Source organism: Thermobia domestica, chromosome 18, assembly GCF_964235325.1.
Source record: "Thermobia domestica chromosome 18, izTheDome1.hap1.1, whole genome shotgun sequence".
Taxonomy (NCBI): Eukaryota; Metazoa; Arthropoda; class Insecta; order Zygentoma; family Lepismatidae; genus Thermobia; species Thermobia domestica.
In genome coordinates this window covers 181,573,824-181,587,456 of record NC_137471.1, presented here as the reverse complement: position 1 = coordinate 181,587,456, position 13,633 = coordinate 181,573,824, and the positions used below count along the sequence as shown (strand labels likewise).

General features: G+C 35.6%; 1 protein-coding gene across 1 annotated transcript in view; it reads right to left on the bottom strand.

Moving 5' to 3' along the window:
• The window catches only part of Ppt1 (Palmitoyl-protein thioesterase 1), a gene marked incomplete in the record, with an annotated part of 34,053 nt that extends 21,281 nt beyond the window's left edge, over positions 1–12,772 (bottom strand). Inside the window, 3 exon segments of the mRNA XM_081746170.1 lie at positions 1,893–2,020; positions 7,644–7,753; positions 12,456–12,772. Of these exon segments, the coding sequence (XP_081602296.1) occupies positions 1,893–2,020; positions 7,644–7,753; positions 12,456–12,564 (347 nt within the window).
• Between the last annotated feature and the right edge of the window lie 861 nt (positions 12,773–13,633).

The following is a 13,633-nucleotide window of genomic DNA, read 5'->3' as shown; positions in this document are numbered from 1 at the left end:
GTTGGCTAAGGACAGAAGTCAATGGAGAGCTTTAGTGAACGTGGCATTGAACCTCCTGGTTCCATAGGCCATAGAGTTAGTTAGTTTATATATAGGGCTATATCTATATATATATATAGAAATAGGAATACAAAGTAGAAACTAGATTCAGTTGGCTAAGGACAGAAGTCAATGGAGAGCTTTTGTGAACATGGCATTGAACTTCCAGGATCCATAGGCCATAGACTTAGTTAGTTTATATATAAGGCTATATCTATATATATAGAAATAGGAATACAAAGTAGAAACTAGATTCAGTTGGCTAAGGACAGAAGTCAATGGAGAGCTTTTGTGAAGGCCGCATTGAACCTCCTGGTTCCATAGGCCATAGAGTTAGTTAGTTTATATATAGGGCTATATCTATATATATAGAAATAGGAATACAAAGTAGAAACTAGATTCAGTTGGCTAAGGACAGAAGTCAATGGAGAGCTTTTGTGAAGGCCGCATTGAACCTCCTGGTTCCATAGGCCATAGAGTTAGTTAGTTTATATATAGGGCTATATCTATATATATAGAAATAGGAATACAAAGTAGAAACTAGATTCAATTGGCTAAGGACAGAAGTCAATGGAGAGCTTTAGTGAACGTGGCATTGAACTTCCAGGATCCATAGGCCATAGAGTTAGTTAGTTTATATATAGGGCTATATCTATATATATAGAAATAGGAATACAAAGTAGAAACTAGATTCAGTTGGCTAAGGACAGAAGTCAATGGAGAGCTTTTGTGAACATGGCATTGAACCTCCTGGTGCCATAGGCCATAGAGTTAGTTAGTTTATATATAGGGCTATATCTATATATATAGAAATAGAAATACAAAGTAGAAACTAGATTCAGTTGGCTAAGGATAGAAGTCAATGGAGAGCTTTTGTGAAGGCCGCATTGAACCTCCTGGTTCCATAGGCCATAGAGTTAGTTAGTTTATATATAGGGCTATATCTATATATATAGAAATAGGAATACAAAGTAGAAACTAGATTCAGTTGGCTAAGGACAGAAGTCAATGGAGAGCTTTAGTGAACGTGGCATTGAACTTCCAGGATCCATAGGCCATAGAGTTAGTTAGTTTATATATAGGGCTATATCTATATATATAGAAATAGGAATACAAAGTAGAAACTAGATTCAGTTGGCTAAGGACAGAAGTCAATGGAGAGCTTTTGTGAACATGGCATTGAACCTCCTGGTTCCATAGGCCATAGAGTTAGTTAGTTTATATATAGGGCTATATCTATATATATAGAAATAGAAATACAAAGTAGAAACTAGATTCAGTTGGCTAAGGATAGAAGTCAATGGAGAGCTTTTGTGAAGGCCGCATTGAACCTCCTGGTTCCATAGGCCATAGAGTTAGTTAGTTTATATATAGGGCTATATCTATATATATAGAAATAGGAATACAAAGTAGAAACTAGATTCAGTTGGCTAAGGACAGAAGTCAATGGAGAGCTTTTGTGAACATGGCATTGAACCTCCTGGTTCCATAGGCCATAGAGTTAGTTAGTTTATATATAGGGCTATATCTATATATATAGAAATATGAATACAAACTAGAAACTAGATTCAGTTGGCTAAGGACAGAAGTCAATGGAGAGCTTTAGTGAACGTGGCATTGAACCTCCTGGTTCCATAGGCCATAGAGTTAGTTAGTTAAGATATCTTTGAAAACTTACTTTAAGAACATTATAAATGTTTTTTTCTGTAGTCATTACATCCATGCTAAAAAATAAATAAAATAAGCCTAAAAGCCCTTGGTTTCTAGATCCTAGTAGCGAATAAATACCTGGCTCTCAAAGCGTAAAGCTAGCAGAGATAATCAGAAATCCAAAAACGTGAAGAACTACTTACAAAAACTGCCCTCCTTGAGAGAAACCAATTGCATTATATCCACCCTTTAGGTTCTCGTCGTTAGCCAACTGTTGACACACATCTTCAACTTGTGTGTTGACGTTCAAGAAAAAACTGTTCTCCATGTCCTAAAACAGAAAGTATAACCATCATTCTCTAACAAACATACATACAAAGCACACTGTTACTATAAAAACAGGAATTTTAGGTGGTGCACTTGTTTTCATTATTATTATTACCTGAACGTGCGCTTTCTACACAGCGTATCATTCACATATGAGCATAAATCTCCTTGTCATTCAGGGTTGGCGAAAACCATCGCTTTTATTGAAAAAACCAGGTTTTTTGGTTTAAACCAGTTTTTTTTGGTTTAAATAATTTGCTCTATGTATTTACATCACATATGGACAGAAATAAGTTTGTTTCGTCTTGGTGTTATTATACAACAATTGGGTTACGCTGGAAGGGGTTACATAGCTTAAAGCGAAATGCAAACCGTTTCTCGGCTTACATCCGAGAGAAACTGTCCTCTATTTGAACTCGAAACCAGGATTAACTGGCGATACGTCTGCCGACTCACTCACGAAGGACTCCTGATAAAAATACATCGTACTGATCTTTACATACTTGTTAATATAATTGTCAAGAGCCATTTCAAAAGGACAATAAATAAATAAATAAATAAAATAAAATAAAAAATAAAAATAAACAGTTGCACAAGTGAAACCATTATACAGAATTACATATGATGGACAATTTCAAAATACTGCAGAGTACAGAAGAACTAATTTAGTCCAAGTTAGTTTACTACGACTTTTATTAAGTTAAAGAAATACGACTTAATTTGCCTATCAGTAAGGAAAGTGAATAAAGATACGAATTATTTGAATTCACTTTGGTCCTGACCCATTTATACATAAATAGATACCAAAGATACTTCTGATTTCAATAAATGTCTCTGGTGGGATTTTGTATGACAGCCCCCAGCCCCCCCCCCCCCAAAAAAAAAGTACAGCACTTCGATGTATTTTACCCACAGTAAACATTATTAAAACGAAACAATATTTAGAGTTTTTCTTTGATTGCAATTACATAACAATAATAATAACTGCAAGAAATCACAAAATAAACATTTATAAACTTATAAAAAAAAAGTTGCTTTTGTAGCATGATCTCTTTGAGTACTGAATGGGGAATTTAGGTCTGAATATAATACGAATAATATACGGGAGTGAAACGTGATAACCCACAAATGTGTGTTCATCAAGATTTTACGAACACTTACACTTTTACGAACATTTTTCGTTTTTTGGTTTAAACCAGCCAACCCTGTTGTCATTCCTTACAACATCTGTACATATCCCTTTACATACACAAGTGAAAGAAGTCTTGATAAAAATCGGCAAACGAGTACCATAAAGGAGAGATTTTTTAGATTATTTTTTCAATAACTCGAACTGTTTGCAAGATTTGAGCCTACTTCCGATTGGACTTCCTAATTCATGTATGATTAGTGTTTTCTTTCTTCTTACGCGCAGCATGTAATAAGCAAATACATTACATACACAATTAATTATAATATCAGTGATGTATGGTGTTCATACAGCAAAACACTCCAAACAATGAAGATTCATGTTAAAGTGGAGAAATGGTTATCCTTCGTCTTTCATTATTTGACCATGAAACAAATGCCTGAGATATATGCTACTCCTGTATACAGTTATGTGGTACTGGGATGTATAACTCGAACGATATGACGCTTTCCTTTTTGAAATTTCAACACTTCCAGTGTACCCCTAAAAAAATGTAATACAGAAATAACGGCCATGTTTTTTTTTTTTTTTCAAATATTCAATTAGAGCTGAGCATTCTACACAAAATTTGAAATCGATCAGTGAAAACGGCATCTTTCTAGAGAACCTACTGTCGAAAGGATTGGCCACAAACATATAAATCTACCATCTTAATATACAAATTATTATTAAGATGTACAAATTCGTCTGTCTCGCAAAATAAATAAATAAATAAATAAATAAACACTCCTCTCGCAAAATAAATAAACACTCCTGTGTTTTAATTGCACCTTTTTGTGCTTTTTTTTTTTCAACGCAAGCACCTTTGTGCATTTTTTAAAACATTTGGCTCCTTTGTACATTTCAGACTTTTCCGTAAAATAAAATAAAATAAAATAAAAAATAAATATTCAGAAAACATCTCGTTACAAATGTATTTCCTTTTAAAATTCAAGGTATTCTTTCACAAATCTATTTTCTAGAAGCTAAATGAATATCTCAGCCAAGAAACCAATAACAATCATTTTCTCAGTACTTGAACAATCTATTAATCGTGATTTCTCAACCAGAAGTACGTGATTTTTCAGAGATCACAGAATTGTGATGTATTTAAAATTATATGATCTCATTTTTTCTCGTGGAAGCAAATCACAAATCGTTGTTGAAAATGTGATACCTCGTATGCCCAATTTGTTAGTTTTCAGGAGACGAAAAAGACGTCACTATATCTATTCACAATATTAATATTTCAGATCTTCTAAAATGTGTTTTATCTTTTAAAAACACGCTGATACAGTTGCTCTCATCACAGCACATATCGCTAAAATACATTGAACTTACTGGCATACAAAGTATCACCTGAAATTTCCAAGAATCGACATGCAAACAAACGCTGTAATCGATTGTTTCTCAGCAATCGATGTCTTGTGATGTCCGAGAATTTGCTAGAACATGGATTATTGCTTTGTCATCAGGTTTTTGTCAAAAACTCAAAATCGCAAAAATCTGACATACGAGATATAACATCTTCAACAACGAAATGTCTTCTGCTGGAAAGATGTACGTGAATGATTAATAAACGCAACTCAAACACTGGGCTGTGAATCACACTTGAATCTCCAGCTTATCTACGGGTGTGCTAACTACTAAGCTATCCAGTATTATGAATGAACAGCTACAAAGGTACTTTCATACTTAAGATTGATGTTTAGACATTCGCACCAGATGAACTGTACAACATTTCTTTTTGTATTTGAACAAACACAGTAAATATTAATGAATACCTGCGATGGATGAGAAATGGAAGGGATGAAATCTAGAAGAGCGAATTCAATAAAAAGCCCGAGCAAAACAATGGCTAAACTAGATTCCAGCCAGGGCTTCGGCTTGCTGTGGCCACGCGTTAATCACTGCACTAGTCGTCTTCTCGCAGATCCATATATCAACACGATAACATGGGTTTAATTACTATCTCAGTCATACTTTTTTTTTTTTCTTTTTTAGTTCTCATTCAATTCATACCTACACAGAATATAACGTAAGCAAAAATTGAAGGATCCCTCCCATCTCTCATGTAATAAAAATGTAGGATTTTCATTTGTCGCTAAATGATGAACCGACTTAAGCCGTAGTAATCTTTCCAAGACCTTGTTGTTGTGCAAATAGAAGCTTAGTGAGAAGTAATTACACTTCCCCTTGAAAGTCGGTATTTCTGGAAAAATTCAAACGAAATGAAATATTTGTTTAACATCCCTTGTTTATGGCGTTTAGGCTAAGGGAGACGGATGATTAAGCAAAGTGAATGATGGAAGAACTGCGAAAATGAGAATCTGGAAGGAAAAGGGAGTATCCCGAGAAAACACACGGACACGATGCTGACCACCACAAACTTACTTGACCGTGGATTGAACCACGGACCCCAACGCCAGAGTACACTGCTTCCGAGCCACCGAAGAAAATCATTATATACGCAAATGCGAGCAAAATCATCATCTTATCATACATTTACCAATTATATCAAATACAGAAAATAGACTTTTTTTGTGGCATTTCACAATTTGTTCCTAAAATTTTGTGGAATAGGCGACGTTCCGTCCTGTGTGTGCCTGATCTAAAGCTTCAGAGATGTGTAAAAAGTTTATCTCATCTTGGTTTGGAGACGAACCGTGTGAAACATGCTCCTCGCAATATTTTAGGAATTATCTTAATTCCGATTTCATTCAGTTTGGGTAGATTTGCTGTTTCATTGCTTCTTTCACAAGATGATGTTAAGAGGTTTTCGAGTTCCTTTTTCGTTTCTTCGCTGGGTCTACGGTTCTCTATGTGTGTGGGGGGAGGGGGTCAGATGAGAAACAACAACGGACAACTTCGCTAAGGTTTTTCTATTATAGCTACAAACAATACCACATGTCGCGGCTTATTCAGGTAGAAAAATAAATTTTAAAAAAAGGCATCGTGTGCTGAAATTAGGAAGAAAAATAAAGAATGTCGTGTCTCTGTTTGCTTTGTCTTTTTTTTTTTTTTTTTTTTTTTAATACATACATACAAAATTTTAAATGATATTAACTCGAGTTGTCTTTAATCACATGTATAATTAAATTAAATAAAAATGGATATGAGGCAAGGCAACTGTTACAGGTTCAGTACCAAACTCCCCTCTCCAATGACGCTGCACTTCGATGCTATTCCCAAACGTGATAAAACAATTCAAAACGTACTTACGCTGCTCGAACGTCAAGCGTGCTCCTGCCATTTTCTTTATCTCACTAACCGTGCTGATAGTACCGACATCTGTTGAGCGAAACACCGAACTACAACATAATTTTAACTGAAAATAATTGACAATGCCGACATCTGTTGGGGGAAAAACGTACTACATCATAGTTAAACTTCAGAATTGTCAATGTCAGTATCCTGATACAGAATGACAAAGAGTGTATACATTTTTCTGGCGGACTCTGTATATCTAGTAACAACAGCACAATGATATCTACTTTGAGTCTATATCTCTAACCATAGTCGCAATATGTCCTATACGCTAAAACCCCCATACCAGAACATGCCGCGATCTGCGATGAGATCGCAGAAAATTTGCTGCGCCTGTGCAGAAAAAATGTCAGAGAGAGAAAAAAAAGAAATAGCCAACAAAAAAAAAAAAATGAAATCTTTAAGTTTTACGTCCCACGGTTATGCCGGTTAGGCTAAAGGAGACGGTGATGATGAGAGATGAGTGAAATGGTGGAATGAAGAAAGTGGGAGGAAACGGGAGAACCCCAAGAAAACCCACGAGCACGGTGTTTGTCCACCACAAATAGCCAACAAAAAAGTATAGAAGCATGCATGCTATGTGTAGATGTCTTACAAGCACGGACTACTTGCATAAATATAGTTTGAATTGTTTTTTACATCGTATAAAGCGTATTTTTAACAATCAGAAATGTTTCTTCTGCTGGGACTAAAGATTGACGTGATTTTATATTTTAAATCTGCTTACCGCTGAAGCCTTGTTTACCATGCTTCATGTAACGCTGTAATAAAAACGTGATAGTATGATCTTGCTTTTTTATTTTGGAATTCCCGCAGAAAATCTTATCGCAAAAAGACAAAGGAAGTTCTAAAAAAATTTATCAGAGTTAACTACGACTGAAGGAATCGGTGAAGCAATAAAGCGATTTTTTAAAAAGTTAGTATCCTTTTCCGGCACCGGCTTGGTTCAGATTTTAATGCTCTCCCACAGGTAATCGTACACGGGACCCTGTACACCAATAGACAAGCAAAGAGGGCAGTAACATGAAAAATAACTGGAAAACACGACGCTGTCCACAATACTGCCACATAGTTTGGAATCTTAAGTAACAACCCTTCTGACCATAGATACTTGCTCCACCAATAGTTTCAGAATTACGCGAATACAATTAAGCAGGTAACAACCTAATTAGATTTTACATGGAATACGTACCTCAATGATCCCGTTGCCAATTCTCAGAGATTTCACATAGACTCCTGGAATCTGTTCCTCTATTATTTCCTTGATTCTACCCATGCTAAAAGGATTACAACAACTATCACCTATAAAAAAAGAACACTGATTCAATGAAGATTCAACTACACAATAAATCATTTAATATGTAATTAGTTAAATGATGTGAATTAACGCTTATTTATAAGGATTTGTAAAATATATTTTATTTATTGCTTCTAATATTTAATGTAATTGTTACTTTAACGTCCCACGATTATACACTGAGGCTAAAGGGTGACGGTGAGGATGATAATTAAAGAAATGGTGAAATTAACAAAGGGGAAGGAAATGGGAGAACCCCGAGAAAACCACATATCGACGGTATTTATGCAGCTATTTCGTATCTCATAAACAAAACACAATTTTACAGAAGAATAAAAAAAGGTTTGAAAAAGTTGGAGATTAATTGAAAGTCGGCGACTTTTCTGATGGAGAAGTAAATTACGATCAAAAATTGACTTCTCCATCACAAAAGTCGCTGACTTTTAACTAATCTCCAAATTTTTTCAAACTTTTTTTTTTTTTTTTTTTTTGTCTTCTCCTGTAAAGTTTATAGATGCGAGGTAGCTGCTAAGTACCGTCGATATATAGTGTTTATCCGTCACAAAGCCCACTTGGTACGAGATAAGTTTGAACTAGGGACCTTACCCACTAGAGGTGAGGCACCGCAGTCTCCATTAATGTAATACTGTATTAACTTAGCGTACTATTTGAGAATTCCCTGACATCTTTGTAAGCAGATCTTAGCAACTCATCTCATTGCACGGTGGAAAAAAACATGACTTTTTAAAATCATTTTTGTTGATTTTTCTATTTAAATCATTTCTTTATTTAAATCAAATCTTTCTCCTCGTATAATACAAGTCGCGAACTGAAGAAAAAATTAAGAATTACTATTAAATGTTAATTATGGTATTTTAACTGAAAGTATTAGGGTTCAAGTTTGAATTAACCTCCCATCGGTAACATATTCAATCCGGAATTAACCTCCCATCGGTAACACATTCAATCCGAAAACGATGTTTCTTAAGCATTCAGGAAAAAGTACAGCAATATTATCAACATGACACTTTTTTTTTTCCACAAAAGTTACTGATATTTGGCAGGGCTATATTTTTAAAGAAAACGGAACCACTTTGTGGCACGAAATGCATATAAAATGCCTAAACTTCGCCTAAAGTTATAAAATCTAAAATAAATAAATAAATAAATAAATAAAATAAAAATTAAGTTTCGGAGAAGGGTTCGGCCCCACTCTAAATACGCCCCTCTTTTCTGGGAACAAACAAAAAGACGTGCACACAAAAGATTTTTTGTCTTAAATGAAGTTGATTTTCCCATTGCACTAGTTAATGATTTACAAATCCCTATGTTAGGAAAAGAAGAAAGAAGGATAGCCCCGTTATTCGTTCAAAACGGGACTTTCCCTAATTATCCTCTGCATGAAACACTCGTTTTCAAATTATGCTGTACATATTTTGAAGTCACATTGTATTATGATTATTATCTTCCATAATGGAAATAATAACAGAAATCAGATTCTCCTTATTTTAACTTTAAATTAATCAATTTCGTAATTTTACTTAAATCAACAATTTTTATTTAAAAAATCAGGTGATTTAAATGTTGCTTCATATCGCGGGACGTATTTAGATGTACAGGCGCGTCCGTGACGGTGGGTATACGAAGAGTATAGTGGGAAACTTTGCGACACTTCTATGTTTACTTTGTACAAAACCTTTACATAGCATTTCAGCCCATATCTTCCTTATGGTGTATTACGTCGTAAAGAGGACATTTTCCCTTTCGCATTTCTACCTTATTATACATGAATGAGGTAAGATCCCGACTTTTCACCACTTGTATAATCCTATTGTGAAATCAAGTAACATACTTCTTTCGTAGAGTTTACATGTTTATACCCCATAAAATGGAATAGCACCCAAAATTCTGCCCCCCTTCTTATTAGTTTCCTTCGACTTTGTGGTGGACAAGCACCGTGCTCGTGGGTCTTCTCGGGGTTCTCTCGTTTCCTCCCACTTTCTTCATTCCACCATTTCACTCATTTCTCATTATCCTCGTCTCCTGTAGCCTACCCGGCATAAACGTGGGACGTAAAACTCAAAGATTTCATTTAATTTTTTCTTATTAGTTTCCACTCTACATAACCGATTTCCCCCTTTACTTCAAGATATACATCCTTGGTTACTTAATAAGACAATGGGTTTGAAATACTGCCATATTATGTTCTATTGCCCGTTTACTTAATATCACATCAATACGCAAACTCATATAATCCAGAATTTAATATCGTTTTTCTCCCTAATTAATGACTCTCCACTGATGATCTTTATTAACTTTTTTGCTTCTCTCATGCTGACATTTCGTCTCATTTTGATCATCTCCGTAATTTTTATATTTCGGTGCCGCCATCTGCAGTAGTTAACTCGGGTAAACTGCGTATCATCGTCGGGACAATTTTAAGAAATTTACCAGGTGAATTGGTGAATTTATTTCGGTTCGTGAGGAAAAGCGAGTGAAAGCCAGGCCTAACCTAACCTAGCTCACCTAATTTAATCCAATCTAATGAAGTACATACACGCTTCTGTTTTAAAGGTGACTTCTAACTCAACCTAACATAACTTACCTTATCTTACCTAATTTAATCTAATTTAACCTACCCTAATGTAGGACATTTTGGTACTTTTTTTTTTTTTTTTTTTAATTTCGTGTGGTCCTACGATACAGCACAATTGTCTATAGGCCTATATGCATATATTTAAGTCACTACATTATAACTACACAGTGTGCATTGCAGTTTCGCGCCTGCCCATCAGCTGTGAACAGAATTATAATGGGTCTGCAACTTTTATGCAATTAAAAAAAATCACTTAGAGAAACACTCCAACTTGTGGTAAGTGATTACTCAAACCTAGCATTTAATCTATATCGGAGATAGCATTTACTCTTACTGCCGGCTACCCCAAATCCATGAATGGCTCCGAAACTGATACTGTGACTTATAGTGAGGCGTTGTAAACGACCTAATTTATGTGTCTACCAACCATCGCTGACATGTCTGTTCCCTACGGACATATCCCCTCGCTACCCATTGGGTCCCATGCCCTGATTAGGTTAGATAGCATTCCTGCTTCCTGATGGCCACCTAGCGTAAGTGGATTTTTGTTATATGCATTACTAGTATTTATGCCATACGTCAACACTGTATTTCTAGTCTCACGATTAGAAATAACGAGCCTTAATCACTACTAATTGAGCCAGTATTACTATGAAAGAAACTAAACAATACCCTATATCAGAGTTGTGCAGGGCCATCCGTTAAAAGCAAGTGCGTAAGTATAGCTGGATGTGTGTGTATGTGTGTGTAGAAAAGATTCTAAATGTTAATTTTAATAGAAAGATGTTCCTGTATTCTTAATCTACACCTTTTACTAACTTATCTTGGGTTCACTCGAGCAGACGGCTTTACCAAATAGAAAATGTATCGGTAAAATACGATCTGAAATATTTTTCGTGAGGAATGAGAGTGTGACTGTAAGTAATTACTATCAGTGCACAGCATATTGAAATGAATCTTGAGTGATAGTGAAAATATTGTATGTGTGAGTGTGCTCTTCAATTATCCTCGTTCACGTGCAGTGTTACTATACGGATCCATAGTATAAGCAGCTGTAGAAAGGAGTAGAATAGCAATAGTAGTAGAAAAGGGTTAGAAGCTCCGCAGAGGTTCCTTGGGTTCTGTTCTCGACATAAAATGGGTAAATTAAAGACTTCTCCAAATTTTTCCGTACATATTACAACCTGTGGATGCGTATAGTAAAACTGCATCTCGTTTATGTGTATAACCTCCATCGCTGACGCGCCTGCTCCCTGCGGACGCACCTCCTCGCAACTGCTCGAATACCCCTGCTGTACTTCTGCTCTGACTCAAGGTTCCTGCTTTTCACTGGCCACCTAGCAAAAGTTGGCTCGTGTTTTACGCACTAGCTTTATGCCATACGACCACACTGTTTATACTGAGCCTTTCTGCAATCTCCAAGTAGTAATGGAGCTTGTCATTTAGTGCATGCTCTGCTAAAAGAAACACAAAGCTCTAATTTAATCTGAAAATGTAAGGAATATCAAAATTTGGTAGAACCGTCGAGTAATGCCCTTATCTTAAGATTATTTCGGGTTATGTCGGACAGATGGGGGCCAAAATTAGGTATAAAAAAAACAATGTGTACAGGAGAAATCATTCCACGTTACGAAAAAGTAATTGAAGTGTGAGCAACGTGCGATCGTAGTGATATCGAAAATCAATGTGTGCAATCGGGGGGTCGGAAACATGTGACAGACTATTTGCTCTTCGCGGAGGTATGGAGGGATTCTGTATCGGGTGCGATATTTTTCAGAACCTAATCTAACCTAACCTAACTTATGGTGGGATCCTGTATCGGGTGCGATATTTCAATTCTGAACCTAATCTAACCTATTTCGGGATCCTCTATCGGGTGCGATATTTTAATTCTCAACCTAAGCTAACCTGGCATAACCTTACCTAGCCTGACGTATACTAATTTAACCTAATCGAAAGTAACCTTAGTTTTAAAAGTACTGAAAATTTACCAGGGAGTAAACTTAACAGTTTTTGGTAATAATTGCTTGTCCCACCTCTCCGACATATGCAGTTATTTCTAAATATTCATTGAACTGCATTATTCTCATTATAACCGTATATTTACTTACCCATGCCATGCCACAAAACTACAGGAACAGGAGATTCGTTAATATCGTTGGACATGGCTATCGTTAGTGAAAATAAAATAGAGCTTACGAACGTGAACAATAATGCCATTTTGAAACTTTATGTTGTTCTTAAAATGTGGGACTCTAAATCACTAAATGTTTACAATGAAATATTTCAAAACAAACTGCCTCCGGAAATTCACTGCCCCGCTTTCTCAGTCCGCTAGTTACTTTTTGCACTTGCACTGCTAAAGAATTTCGTTTGTCATTTCGTGAGTGTTTTGTTTCGATGGAGTCTTATAGCACCATCTGCAAGGATCTTCCTTGACCATCTGCGAGGATTTTTTTTTTAACCTCCTCCCTATTTTATAGTACACAAGGTTTATTGATAGTAATTTTATCAATAAACGTAAATATGTAATTTTAATCTTCAATAAGCACTTATTTTCATTTTACATAATGCGTCAGTACTTTTTTTCAATTATGAATTTATCTAAGTGACTATTGAGCTTTTCTGTGATACACGTGAGATTAGATTTCAAGGGCCATAAGAGCTTGTTCGTGGCTAAGCGATTAGGGTACGTGCCTTTGGCGTGGGAAACCCAAGTTCGAATCCCGGCGGGAGCTCATTTGGTTCGGATTCCGGGTTAATCAGTAGATTCCGTCTCATATACTGTAGCCTCGCTGCTGAAATGGAAGTTAAATTCAAACTCAACTCATTCAAGGGCCATAGTGATTCAGTGGTAGAGTACTGCTTGCAGTATCACCTGCATCATATAGTAAGGATGTAGTAACCGCAGCGGGTCGCCAAGGTCCCCTGATTCCATTTAGTGATGGGCAGAAGGAATATTCCCGGTGGGAAGGAAAATAAAAAAAATGGAAATATTCCCGGGTTTTTTCCGTGGCATATAAATTGCCGAGAAGGAATTTATTTCCATTTATTTACTTTATCGTCGAAATTATAAGAACCATATGACTAATTACTTTGTTTTCATTTATTATGATTTACTTTTAGGTTTTAAATAATTTGGAGCTTAAAAAATTAAAATTCCTTGGCTGTACTTTATATAACTAATAATATGATTTTTTAAGTTCCATTTCCATTTGCACTAAAAAGTAGCAAAGTATTAAATTACAATGATGAAAAGAAACGTATAAATTATGTAGAAATAGACATG